The following is a 12,819-nucleotide window of genomic DNA, read 5'->3' as shown; positions in this document are numbered from 1 at the left end:
GTAAGCCTAAAAGTTGTCTTCTAGGCACAAAATTTTTAATGACTAAGTAAATAAAAATTATTACAATAAATAAAGCATGTGACGAAAAAGTATATGGATGACTAATTTATTAGAATAAAAAATGTAAGGAGTAGAAATAAAGCTATAGTTCAATTAAAATTTTTTTATTAAGAGTAAAATTTATTATAAATAAAGTAATAATACCAATTAAATAATTTATATCTTCTCTCTTTAAAATTCTATCAATAAATTTATTTTCTCCCCTGTCTCTCTTCTTTAATTCTTCCTTAATTCTCTTTTATTTTTTTATTTCTATCTAATACTATTAATTCTTTCTGTACTCAATTTCTTCGCCCTTACAAAAAGACTGTATTATCCAAATGAAACTTATTATTCTAAGTGAATTTCCCAGAAATTTCGGTGACAAACCGATTGATATTTCTATCTGACGAACCACCATCCACCATCGCTTTCCGTGCAGCTTCTTTTAGCCCCACTGCTCTCATCTTAATCTCTTCAGCCCTGGTGCCCTCCATGACTTCCGTAATACATCTTTCAACCTCTTGTGCGCTCGCAACCCCATCTTCTTCTTCCCCAATCCTCATCCTCACCCCAGTCTTAAACACATCTTCTACAAGCTTAGCATTCGTGGGTTGATCTGACCAGTTGGGAAGGGCAACTATCGGTACGCCGGCCGTCACAGCTTCCAGGGTCGAGTTCCAGCCGCAGTGGCTTACAAAGCAAGCCACTGCAGGATGCATTAGCACATTTGCCTGAGGGCACCACGTCACCACTAATCCCTTTTCTTTCGTTTCTTCCAAGAACTCTTGTGGCAATTCAGCACCACCCTTCTGTGGCCTAATCACCCAGAGAAACGGTTTCTTTGTATTCTTCAAAGCAATTGCGATGTTATCCATTTGCTTCTGTGAAAGTTCCATTAAACTACCAAATGCCACGTAGATAACCGAACTAGTTGCCTTATCGTTAAGCCATTGTAGACAAGAATCTTCTGGCCTCAACAAATTTACACTAAGATCATCAAAATCTTCACTCTCTTTTTGTCCTAACAAATAAGGTGACACAAGGGGTCCAATGGTGAGAATAGGTCTCAGTGAAGCCATGGAGTTCACTATCTCCTCTTCAAACTCGTAAACGGAAGCTCCTAAAATCCATTTCACTTTGTCCAAGATTGGTTCAAAATCCGTAACCAATTTCTTGTGGTAGGGAGGGCAAGAGGGGAGCAAAAAGCTGGGAAGTTCTCGAACCTGCAACGTTGGCAGTGATGGTAGCTGAAGGGTCTCATTTGGATTCTCCATGTCAGGAAAACAGTTCGTTTTGCATGCATAGCGACAGTAAATGGAAAAAAGAGCCGAAGCTTGGGGGAAAAATATGGCACAAGGAATTCCATGAGAAACGGCAACATCCACTGACCACGGCATGAAAGGATTTGCGATCAAGCACGAGAAGCTTCGATCGTGCTCCTTTAGGTGAGTGATGAGGTTTGAAAGATTCTCCGCACCTTTGGTTTCGAAGGAAGCGAAGAAAGCCGCGGGATCGTTGCTGCGATCATGGTCAACGCTAAGGCCATCAGAGAAGTACGCTAGTTGGATCTTTGATGGCTTGTTATTGGTTTCTTGGTTGTGGAGGTTTTGGAAACGCTGACGTAGTTCTTCGGGTATTGCTAATGTGACGTGGACACCCTTTGATGCAAGGCGTTTCGCAAAATTGAGAGTTGGATTCAGGTGGCCTTGAAGAGTTGGTGACACCATTAAAACATTGATAACTTCTTTAGATGAAGACATTCTTTTCTCCTCCGTGTCACAAAAGTCACAAAATGTGTGTTGTGGTTGAAGACTAACTAGATTTAAGAGTATGGAAATAAATTATCAAGTTAAGGACAAGATGATATGACTGACGAAGAAGATAAGTATGGTGCATATATATATGAAATGATTCTGGTTGTTAAATAATTAATTTTCATCATGGCATACGTAGTGGCCTTTTTCTTGCTAATCAATTTGCATCATAGCATACGTTAGTGGTGGCTTAGTGACCTCTTCATTTTTTTTCTTCGAAGTTCACGTCAATGCTATCTAATGTAAGAGTATCGGAAAAAAAAAACATTTGAATTTAATAATAAATTGGTATGATTAGATAGGAATTAGGAGCTTTTTTTTTTTTTTTGCCAATGAGTTATAGCTCAAATGACATAGTCTCTTTATACTCATTTAAGAGGTCGTGAGTTCGAGTCTTCTATCTTTGGTAAAAAAAAAAAAATTAGGAGCTCTTCTTTTAAGAAGTATCTATTAAAATGATTTATTTTCCCCCTAATATAACACTATTCCAATTACATATTATCAAAAAGTGCTTTCTTGAAGACGGTGATTATTTAATACGTATTAATATGAGAAATAAATTGAACCGGAAAAAAAATTATCACGTAAATTACATACATTCTCATCATTTAACTTTTATTTAGTTTTTAAAAAGTATTATATATCATCATATATAGTAAAATATTCTTATAAATAATTATAAAAAATAATATTTCTTTTGATATTTTTGTTAAAAGAATGAATAATCTTTTTTATTGTTAGGACAAAAATATCTTTTTATAATAAAAAATAAAATAAAATCATTTTAAACTAATATATCACAAAATATAATTTTCAACACGAATCTCTAATTATTCATATGAAAAGACAAATACTACTAAAAATCAATATTTTTCGAACAAATTTTAAGATGAAATTGAGATAAATTTTGAATAAATTAAAAACAAGTTTTTTGTTTTAAATAAAATTGAGACGAATTTTTTTTGTCCCAAAAGTTTTTGTTATTAATTTACATTTTATCTGAGATTTCATTGATTTTTTTTTCAAACGATTTTGTGACAGATTTTGAATAGACATTTATTTACTAAATTTTTAACTATTACGATGTATTTTAGAAAAATTTTAGACAAATTAAGTAATATAAAAATAATATATTTCAGACAAATTTTAAACGTAAAAATATTTCATTTTAAATAAATTTTAAACAAAAATATATTTCATTTCAAACAAATTTCTGAAAAATTTAATCAAATATAACAGTTTTTTTTCGAACAAATTTTAGACAAATCAAATGTTTCTTTTTGATTAAATTGTAGACAAGTTTAATATAATATAATTTACGTATTTCAAACAAATTTCAAACAAAAACAGAAAATTATTTTCACACAAATTTTTTTATAAATTTAATATAATATTTTAAACAATTTTCATACAAAATAATTTACTATTTAATATATAAATATTTTAGAAAATAAATTGTTTATGATCTGCTTTCTATACTAAAATCATTATAATAAATAATGTTTTGTATTATATCATTGAAATTATAAACACATAATAAAGTCATGAAAAATTTAATTACAATAAAAGATTTAAAAAAGATTTATTATTAAAATATTTTTATCCATAAATATAATCAAACTAAAATAAAAAATAATTAAATTAAAACAAAGAAAGCCTTTAAAATGATCATAAATCATGAATATATTAAAATATACTAATTAATTCACCTAAAAATTTCTTAATCTAAATAAGAGAAAACGTATACTCCAGACATCAATTACTCATATTATCATCATCATCATCACTAAAACTTGTCCCAAGTTCATCTTCCGCAGGAACCGATAAAATTGAAAGAAATGGGAGATTCAACTTTTTATATAAAGTATGAAATGTCTTTTCAGTAGAATAAATTCTTTTCTATTGAGCTTTTAGTTGACCTCCTTAATCTTTTAACTTGTACTCAACATTATCCAACTTAACATTTTGTTCTTCATTGATCATTCTTACTCCTTTGTGTTTTCTTTCTACATGTGAAGTAATTCTTGCTCAATATTTAGATCGTTTTTAGATGTATCTAAGCAAAATTTGGAACCCAATTTTAAAGAGATATCTAAACTAAAAGAACCTAAACCAAAAGCAACTTTTTTTTCCTTTGCCACAACTTCGTTCCAAATAGTGTAATCATCTGACATATTTAAACCTTTCTTAGATGCCTCAACATCTCCCTTATTATCTAAAGATAAAGTTACTTGAGAAAGTTTTGTCTTTCGCTTTTTGAATTCACCTTACAGAACCAATCAATTTTAATCACAACTAAATATGTCATAAACAAATACTAACATATAGTAAAAATTATATTTTTGAAAGACAAGAAGAACAAACTAGCATCACATACAATGACTTCTCAGATCTTTCATCAATCTAATTTTTATCTTTTTGGCATAGTATTTGGTATAAACCTCCTCTAAAAAAGGTTTTACTTCCATAAGATTTTTTCTATAATATTGTAGTTTTAATCCAAAAAAAAAATAAGAAAGTTCTGCTCATAATAAGAATAAATTTTAAAATTAATTATTTTTATCTTACCATTCTGTGTGTATATTCACCTATAGATATAGAATTATCAGTATGCATGGAACTTCCAATTCTTAAAATGCGAATTTATAGCCCAATAATGCAACAATTAACGCTAAACTGGTACAGAAATATATTTTGATATTATAGTCAGAATTTTTTGAGTATATTGAGTATATTGAGTATATTCCCTTATAAAAATACTCCGACAACTTAATTCACAGGCTATAACAAAACACTCCTTTACTCCTTTTCAAAGTAGCACAATCAGCATAGACATATTTTTTTGAACAAAGTATTAATAAACCAGCAAGAAAGTCTAAACGATAATGCAGCAACATTCATTATAACAAAATATTAATAAACTAGCAACATTCATTATTATAACAAAGTATTAATAAACCAGCGACATTCATTATAATATTTTTCAAGTTTAGCTCATAATGCATGTATTCTTAATACCAAGTCATAAAGTACATTTTTACCCTTTTCTTTAAAGAAATTCATGATTATGACATAGTCTTTATTAAAGTATGTGTGGGTATTATCTCGAGAGAAATTCTTGCCCTTTTGATAATAGCAAACTATCCTAAATCTCCAAGAACCACCTGAATAGTTCTGAAAGAAATCATACAAAAGATACAATCAAAAGGGCAACAAAAAAGAAAAACAAGAATCACTGTAATGCAATTATAACAAATATATTTTTGGTTAACAATGCAGAAAGTAACCAATGCATAAAAAAATTTTCAAAGTCACCAACCATTCACAATATTTCCTATCACAGACCAAAAAATAAAACATATTAGATAGATGAAAAACAAAAGAGAATAGCATTCATATCCAAAGAGTTAAGAACAAACCCTAACTTTTTAATAAGCCTCTAATCTTATTCTTAGAAAGACCAAAGGACCATTAATAAACCTCCAAGCCATAGTCTTACGAAAAGAACCATCATTAATAAGCAAATTGACAAAGAAACAAAAAAGAGTGACATCACTACTCACAAAAAATTGAGACTTGGCAGAGGAAGCACAAAGACGCAGAGTGGCAAGGGTCGGAGGCTGGCGGGGGTGCGAGGTCTGTAAGACCCAATTAATTAACGGCTAATTAACCCATAAATGAGAATTTATTCTAGAAAGCCAAAAATATTATTTTTATGGCTAAATGTGATAGAGGAGAGTGAGACAAGAATTTCGGTACCAATTTTATAGAAATCGGACCAAGATTGGACCGAACGGACCAAACCGGGCCAACCGGACCCAAAGTGGGCCCTTGGCCCAACTAAACTAAACCAAAACCCTAGTTTTCAGCACTCTCTCTCCTCACAACACACAAACACACGCTGAAATGGTGGAGAGGAAGGGAAGAACACTCTCTCTAAGTTCTCTCCCTTGGTTGATCTTCAAACCACCATAACTTTTGATCTAGAGCTCCGATCGCCGCACCGTTTGCGGCCACGCGTTCACCACGGAGAGAACCCATACAATCAATCTTAAGGTAAGCCACGTTTTGCTCTTCAAAATTCCAGCCCTTGTTTTCGGGTTTCATGGATGAAATGTTGAGATTTTGGGCTCTTTGATGTTATAGGACCCAAATCTCTTGAAGGAGAAGGTTAATCTTGTCTCCTTGGACCTTGGGTGTGGTAAGATTCTCAACCCTAGTATAATTTGTTGTTCTATGATGTTGGATATTGAGATTTTGTATATGGGTATGATGATTGTGGCTTAGGTTGTGTATATGTGAATATTGGAGCTTGATTGGTGATTTTGGAAAGCTTGGGAGAGAGTTTTGTGTGAAAAAATCTGTTCTTGGAGGTGTTGAGACCTTGAGAGCTTGTGGACAAGTGGTTTGAAAGTGCTCCGGTTGAGCTTGGGAAATTGGCTAAGGTATGGTCTCGGTTTCCCGTATCTAATATGTAATGTGGTAGAAAATACTTAGGCTAGAGGCCCTAAGATAGGCATTGAATGGTTGATGTTGTTAAATGGTTGAGATATATGATGTGATCATATATGTGATTATGAATATTGATGCCTTGATTGTGTGATATATGAGAAAATGCATGTTGTGATATAATAATGGTTGGTTGGAAATGGTATTATTGGAAATTGGGATGAGGGAGGATGTATGACATGATATTGTGTTTGTCCTTTAGCCATTTGATTGAGAAGTGTTAAAAGGGTTGGATGGTGATTTTGGAAAACTTGGTAAAATGTCAATGTGTGAGTTGAGGATGGCTTGATGTTGATTTTGGTACATTTTGATTGATTTCAAAGAAAATGGATAAAAATTGGCATGTTTTGATTGATTTTGAAAACAGTTGAAAGTGGCTTGTTTTGAAAATGGCACTTTATGGTTTTGTATGAAAATATGATTTTTGGGCATACTTTGACGGGACATAACTTGAACTACGGATCTCTAATTTGTGCCAAATTTGTTTAGAAATGAAATTGGATCCGGGATGTCCATGCCGTTCGAAGAACGGGTGAAAAACGACTTAAAATGAGAAAGTTATGTCCGTCGGAAGATTGGGGGTTGAATTTGTAAATTCTGCAGCTTTTAACTTAGAAAATTTTTTTAGCAGAATGACCCTCCGCGCGTAGGCGCACTTGGCGCGTACGCGCCGTTCTTCAAGAAAGCACCATCCACGCGTGCGCGTGGTGTGCGCGGGCGCGTCGATGCGCTGCACCAAATGCCCAGCTATTTTCCCGAGAGTTGTGCCAGTTTTGTGCCTGTGGCGCAAGAGCACCCACGCGTACGTGTGGTTGATGCTCGCGCGTCGTTTGGCTATTTTTCAACCCGCGCATCCGCGCATTTGACGCTTGCGCGTCGATGAGATTTTGTGGCCATCCATGCGTGCGCGTGGAGTTCGCGTACGCGTGGCCCTGTTTTCATCCCAAAGTTGATTTTTAAGTTTTAAAAGCCAAATTTCATACTTCTAAGCCTCCGATCTCACCACTTATGTCTTAAATCATTATAATATGCCTAGCAATGAGACAAGGGGCTAGTAAATGTGGTAACTTGCGAGTGAAGCAAGGGAAAGATGAATGATCAATGATCAATGAGGATCAAAGATGATTATGTGAGATGCGGAGGATGGCGGTGGAAGTGCTTGTTGTGCCATGGGCCGAAGGGCCGTAATTGTTAATGAATTGGCTGGTTATGGATTTAACCGTGAGCCAGATGGCTAGATTATTGCCGTGTTACAGCAGAGCCATGATTATGGCTAAGTATAAATGCATATATGCTGTTGAATGAATTGTGAATGTTTGCACTTCCACCATCGGAGATGAGGGTTTCCTAGGAGGAAGCAGTGGCTAGCCACCACGTGCTCCAGGTTGAGACTCGAAGCTCTTTTGACCCTATGTCGTAAGTGTGGCCGGGCACTGTGAAAGGCCCGGATGAGCTCGCCCCCGTAAATATTCACCAGTGAGGGTGATGGATATGGATCATGATTATGATCAAGTTTATGATGAGTATAACTCGAGTTGGGGATGTGCGACAGAGGGACAGTCCAATGGTTAGCTACCAGGACTTGTCGGGTTGGCTCTATAACCAACAGATGATATCATCAGCCACTAGGGACAGGCATTCATCATATGCATACTATATGAATTGTTGAGATTGCCTATTTGACTGCATGTTACTTGCTAATTGTCTAAATGCCTTATCTGTTCCTATTTGTAAATCTCTTGTCTGATATAACTGTGTTTGCTATATTATACTCCTGCTGGTGGTTGGGAGGTCTGAAGGAATTGGAAAGGGAAGTATTAGTTAGACTGAAGGATCTTTAGTCAGTTGCCACTTACGGTTTAGTTTGTTTATAAGCTTTGATATTATCTGGAGGAAGTTCTAGGATTGCCTTCGGCTTTCCTCTATTATTATGTTTTATATATGTGGAAGCTGTTACCATGCTGGGGACCTCTGGTTCTCACCCATGTGGATTTTGTGGTTTTCAGATGCAGGACGTGAGGTTTCTCGCTAAGGCATGCTGGAGACTTCTGGATTAGCAAAGATCCTTTGTTCTCGGGACTCCATCTTGGTTTATATATCTTGTTTAGATACTTTTATCTCCACTAAATAATACAAACTGTGATGACTCCTCTTATATGAGATTTTTGGAGAATAGGGTTCTGTATTTGTGTCCCTTTGGGTTTCCTTTGGGGTTTTCCTTATTTTATTACATGTATATGTATTGCTATGCTCGGACCGGTTATCTTCGCATCCGGATTTGAGCTTTGATATTCCCATTTTTGACACTCTTTGTATATATATATGATCTCGCGTTAGCTTATCCTTTGCTCGTTGCGTTATCGATCGGAGTGTTGCGCTTTCGAGTTGTGATTTTTGTTTACCCCTTTTTCTACAAAGGCTCCTAGTTATAATCCTTATTCACACTACTATACGTACTAGATTTTTGTTTTAAAGGTCGTAATACCTTGCCATATCTGGATTATGACTTAAGCATAAGACTCTGTATGGTAGGGTGTTACAAGGTCTAAAACCAGAGGAAGCGGCCACATGCAGGAGGTAGAGCAGTGTGAGTGAGTGAGGGCTGTATAACCTGTGAGCGTGAAGCACCAAAGAGGGTGGAGGTCGCCTGAGTTGTGAGATCAGATGTTGGCTGGTGTGCAACCCGAAAGATCGACGGCGCCACGACCGCCACATGCATAGGCAGAGCAGTGTGAGTGAGTGAGGGTTCTATAAACTATGAGCGCAAAGCATGAGAGAGGGTGGAGGTCTCTGGTTTAACCCTACATGTGGTGGGCAGTCTCAGATATTGTGGTGAGTTTAACCACTTATTATAGTTCTTAGTGTCTAATTTTAGAGAAATTATTGGAATCAATGAGCTTTTTTCAAGGTGGAGAAAGAACACACTTGAACGATCAAAAAGAGTGCTTAGATTGTTATGACTGAGCTGTGATTGTAATTGAGTGAGCAGATTGGGTAATCCAGCACGAGTATGAATATCGGATCCTAAGGAATCATCATTCTTCGAAGTTGAATCTGCCATTGAGTCACACAAAAAATGAATAAACCAAGATCTTTCCTTTCGCCCACTCGTTGATCGGAGTAATTGTCTCTCATAAGCACAAAAATTGGAGACAATGCACTCTCATCAATCTCTATTATATGAGTTGTGCAAATGAAGAAAAAGAGAAAGAAAAAAATTCATCTTATTTCAAAAAAATTTGAACATAATAAAGATGAGAGAAAAGAGAGAAAAAAAATTAGTGACTCAAAAAATGAGTAAAATGACAAAATCAATTAGTTAAATCTTGTTATAATCATACATGCACATATTTTAACTAAGGAAAAATATAGGTAAACAATGAAAATATTAAACAATGTAAACAATAGATATATCGGATGTTCATTTTACTAGTGTACGAATGGTTATTTTAATATTAAAATTTAGAGGGTTAAATTGGAGGTGTAGTGTGTTTTTATTTGATTGGTGGTTATTTATATTGTTCAACAAAATCATTGTCCCCTAGCATTTTCCTTTAACTAACTTATGCTAGTTTAACATTAACTACTTTCTATTAACATCTAACTACCTATATAAAACTATTTTTATTAAGTTAATCCTATATAGCTGACTATTGTAACAGTCACGTGATAATAATTTTACAGACCAGGAAAAAGTTTAGTGTTTATGTTAGAGAATATAAAATTTATTTAATGAATAAATATATTGGTAATGAGACCAACATAAGAACAATAAATATATTAATAATAAATGTGTTAATAAAAAAATTATATATACATAAAAAATTATTTATATTAATTATTATATATTTATGTATAAATATATATTTTAACGTGTATTTATTTTAAATAGATGATCAATTTAATTTAATAATTAATTTTTAATATATATTTAGTATATATAATCGGTTATTAATATTTAAATAATTACGTTGGTGTTAGTATTTTTTCAGATTTATTTAAATCTTATGAAAAATTTTAAAACAAAAATAAAACATTTAAAATATTAAAAACAAAGATGAATACATCTCAAATAAAACTAAAGCAATAATTTACCAAAAGGAAGAACAACTAAAATGAGAAGCAATGGAGAGTGAGAGGCCGTGTATACACGAGCCATGCACGACAATGACGCATGTTAGCTTGTGGCCCAGGCACGCTTGGCAGATTCAATTCCTTGCTTCTCTGCGCCTTCATTCTTTGTCCTTTTGCTTCTATATTTTCCTAATGATGAAACATTAATGTAAAATAATTAAATAACACTCAGCTCGTGAATTAAAATGATTTATTTATTTTTAATTTATTTTTAATATGTATTTTATATTTTTAACTTTCATATAGCAAGTCAATTATAGAAATTTATAAAGACTTAGTATGAATTATTTTATTAATTAATGCTTGACTTTTAAAATGATTTACTTTTTTTAGTACATAATTCCCTAATGTCAATGAGATTATGAATTCTTAGTAGATATCATTCCCTATTTTTATCATTAGGTTCAAATGAGTATTTTTTGGGTGTCCCAACGTTCATATGAGTATATAACTACAAGAATAGGTAGTTTTGTTTTTCTAATATACTTTTTTTTCTAACCATTCAATTAGATATTTTTTAAATTATTTTTTAGTAAATCTTTTATTATATTAATTTAAAAAATTAAAATAAATACATTCAAATAAATTTAATAATTTTTTAATTCAATACAAATTCAAAATATAATTTAAGAAAAATTAAAATCCAAAAATTCAATTTTAAATTTTAAATTAAATTTTTAATTTTTAAACACTAACACATCTCAAAATAGGCTTCACCCCAATAAAAATTTTTATCCCCGTAAAATTTAGATTGACAGCGCCTCACACTCTTCCTCCATCGCCGTGCTCTTTTCTTGCGTCGCGCTCTTCTATCAGCGTGCTTCTCATTTTTGCCGCGCTCCTCTCCGCACCATGCTCCTCCGTTAGCTTCATCAGCGCCGAAAACGCGCCTTAGCAACGTGCACTTCCTTTGCATCTTTTTACTGCGACTTCTCGTTTCTACAATGCACTCTTTTTCTGATATTATAAAAAATTCTATCTTTTAATCTATGCATAATTTTAGATATGTCTTTGGTATTTTATTTGAATGTATTTGTGATGATATTTTTGTCTACACTATTCTATTTGATTTGGAATTTATTACCTCCTTCACATTCTTTAGGTTATTAGAGTTGATGGTCTCCCATCCCTTCTTTTTTTTTATATATTTAATAAAACATTCTATCTTTTTAATCTATGCATAATGATAGATGTGTCTTGTGGTATTTTTTAGATATATTTATGTTGATAATTTTTTTTTGCACTATTCTATATAATTTGGAGTTTGTAATATTAATGTAATTTGGATATGTCAATACTCAATACCTAATTTTAGATGTGTTTATGTTGTTTATTTAAATATAGATGTGTTTATATTTCTATATATTTTCGTACAAAATTTGTGTGAACAAAGGACGAGTTTTAGATGTGTCTTGAACACATTTAGTAAGATACTACATCAAATATTTACAACACATCTAAAATAATATAATTGCACACAAAATAAATTATAAACACATCCAAAATAAAATCATATTTTAAAATGAGAAAGTACGGAAAACCAATGATTTTAGTGTACAATGTGTACATTGGGCTTAAAAAGAAAAGTTTTTTAAAAATTAAAAATCAGATTCTTAATTAATTATTTAATAATTACTTCAATTCAGATTTTGAAATTTAAAAAATTAGGATTAGTAGTTAAATTCATTCACACCACATATGGTAACTCTAATATCATAATAATCGCCGGATATCTCCTCCCTCTCGTGCTACCGCACCCCACCTTTGCCATTCCACCCCCTCCACGCCGACCGTGCCGCCGCCGCCGGAGGAGACTGCCGACACCACCGAAGTCAGCTCTCGTGCACTTGTTCATCTGTAGCGGGGACGGATCCATCCAGCCCAACGATGTTGGATGCTAAGGCGGATCCTTTGATGAGAGGTAACTGTTTATTTGGTGATAAGATGTTGGTTGCATTGTATGAATACACTGGGGCTTCACATTCTTTCATTGCATTTAATAAGGTTGAGGAACTAGGGTTGAAAATGTCAGAATTAGCTTTCGATTTCCATGTGCATACTCCGTATCAGATGGTTATGACAAAGTTAGGTTGTAGGCAAGTATCTTTCAAGCTTGAGAATAGAGAATTTGTTCATGACTTAATTTGTTTACCGATGGTTGGATTGGAGATGATTTTGGGGTTTGATTGGATGTCCAAAAATCAGGTTTCGTTGGATTTCTTTGAGCGATCTATATGGTTTATGCCGGAAGGAAAAAGTGGAGCAGTGGTAGCTGAGGGTTATTACCTGAACTCTATAGTGGTGAACTGTAGTGGGGAAG

The 12,819-nt window shown here is 33.4% G+C and overlaps 1 protein-coding gene across 1 annotated transcript; it reads right to left on the bottom strand.

Annotated features, from left to right (window-relative positions):
- Positions 1 to 395: 395 nt before the first annotated feature.
- LOC112721136 (UDP-glycosyltransferase 84B2) lies at positions 396 to 1,802 on the bottom strand. The gene has a single exon (XM_025772205.1). The coding sequence runs from the start codon at positions 1,800 to 1,802 to the stop codon at positions 396 to 398; it is 1,407 nt and encodes a 468-aa protein (XP_025627990.1).
- Positions 1,803 to 12,819: the final 11,017 nt, after the last annotated feature.

Source organism: Arachis hypogaea, chromosome 11 (genome assembly GCF_003086295.3).
Source record: "Arachis hypogaea cultivar Tifrunner chromosome 11, arahy.Tifrunner.gnm2.J5K5, whole genome shotgun sequence".
Taxonomy (NCBI): domain Eukaryota; kingdom Viridiplantae; phylum Streptophyta; class Magnoliopsida; order Fabales; family Fabaceae; genus Arachis; species Arachis hypogaea.
This window is presented reverse-complemented; position numbering and strand designations above follow the sequence as displayed.

Bases quoted from the DNA above. Each gene is read 5' to 3' on its own strand.
- LOC112721136 (XM_025772205.1), bottom strand. From the start codon at position 1,802: ATGTCTTCATCTAAAGAAGTTATCAATGTTTTAATGGTGTCACCAACT.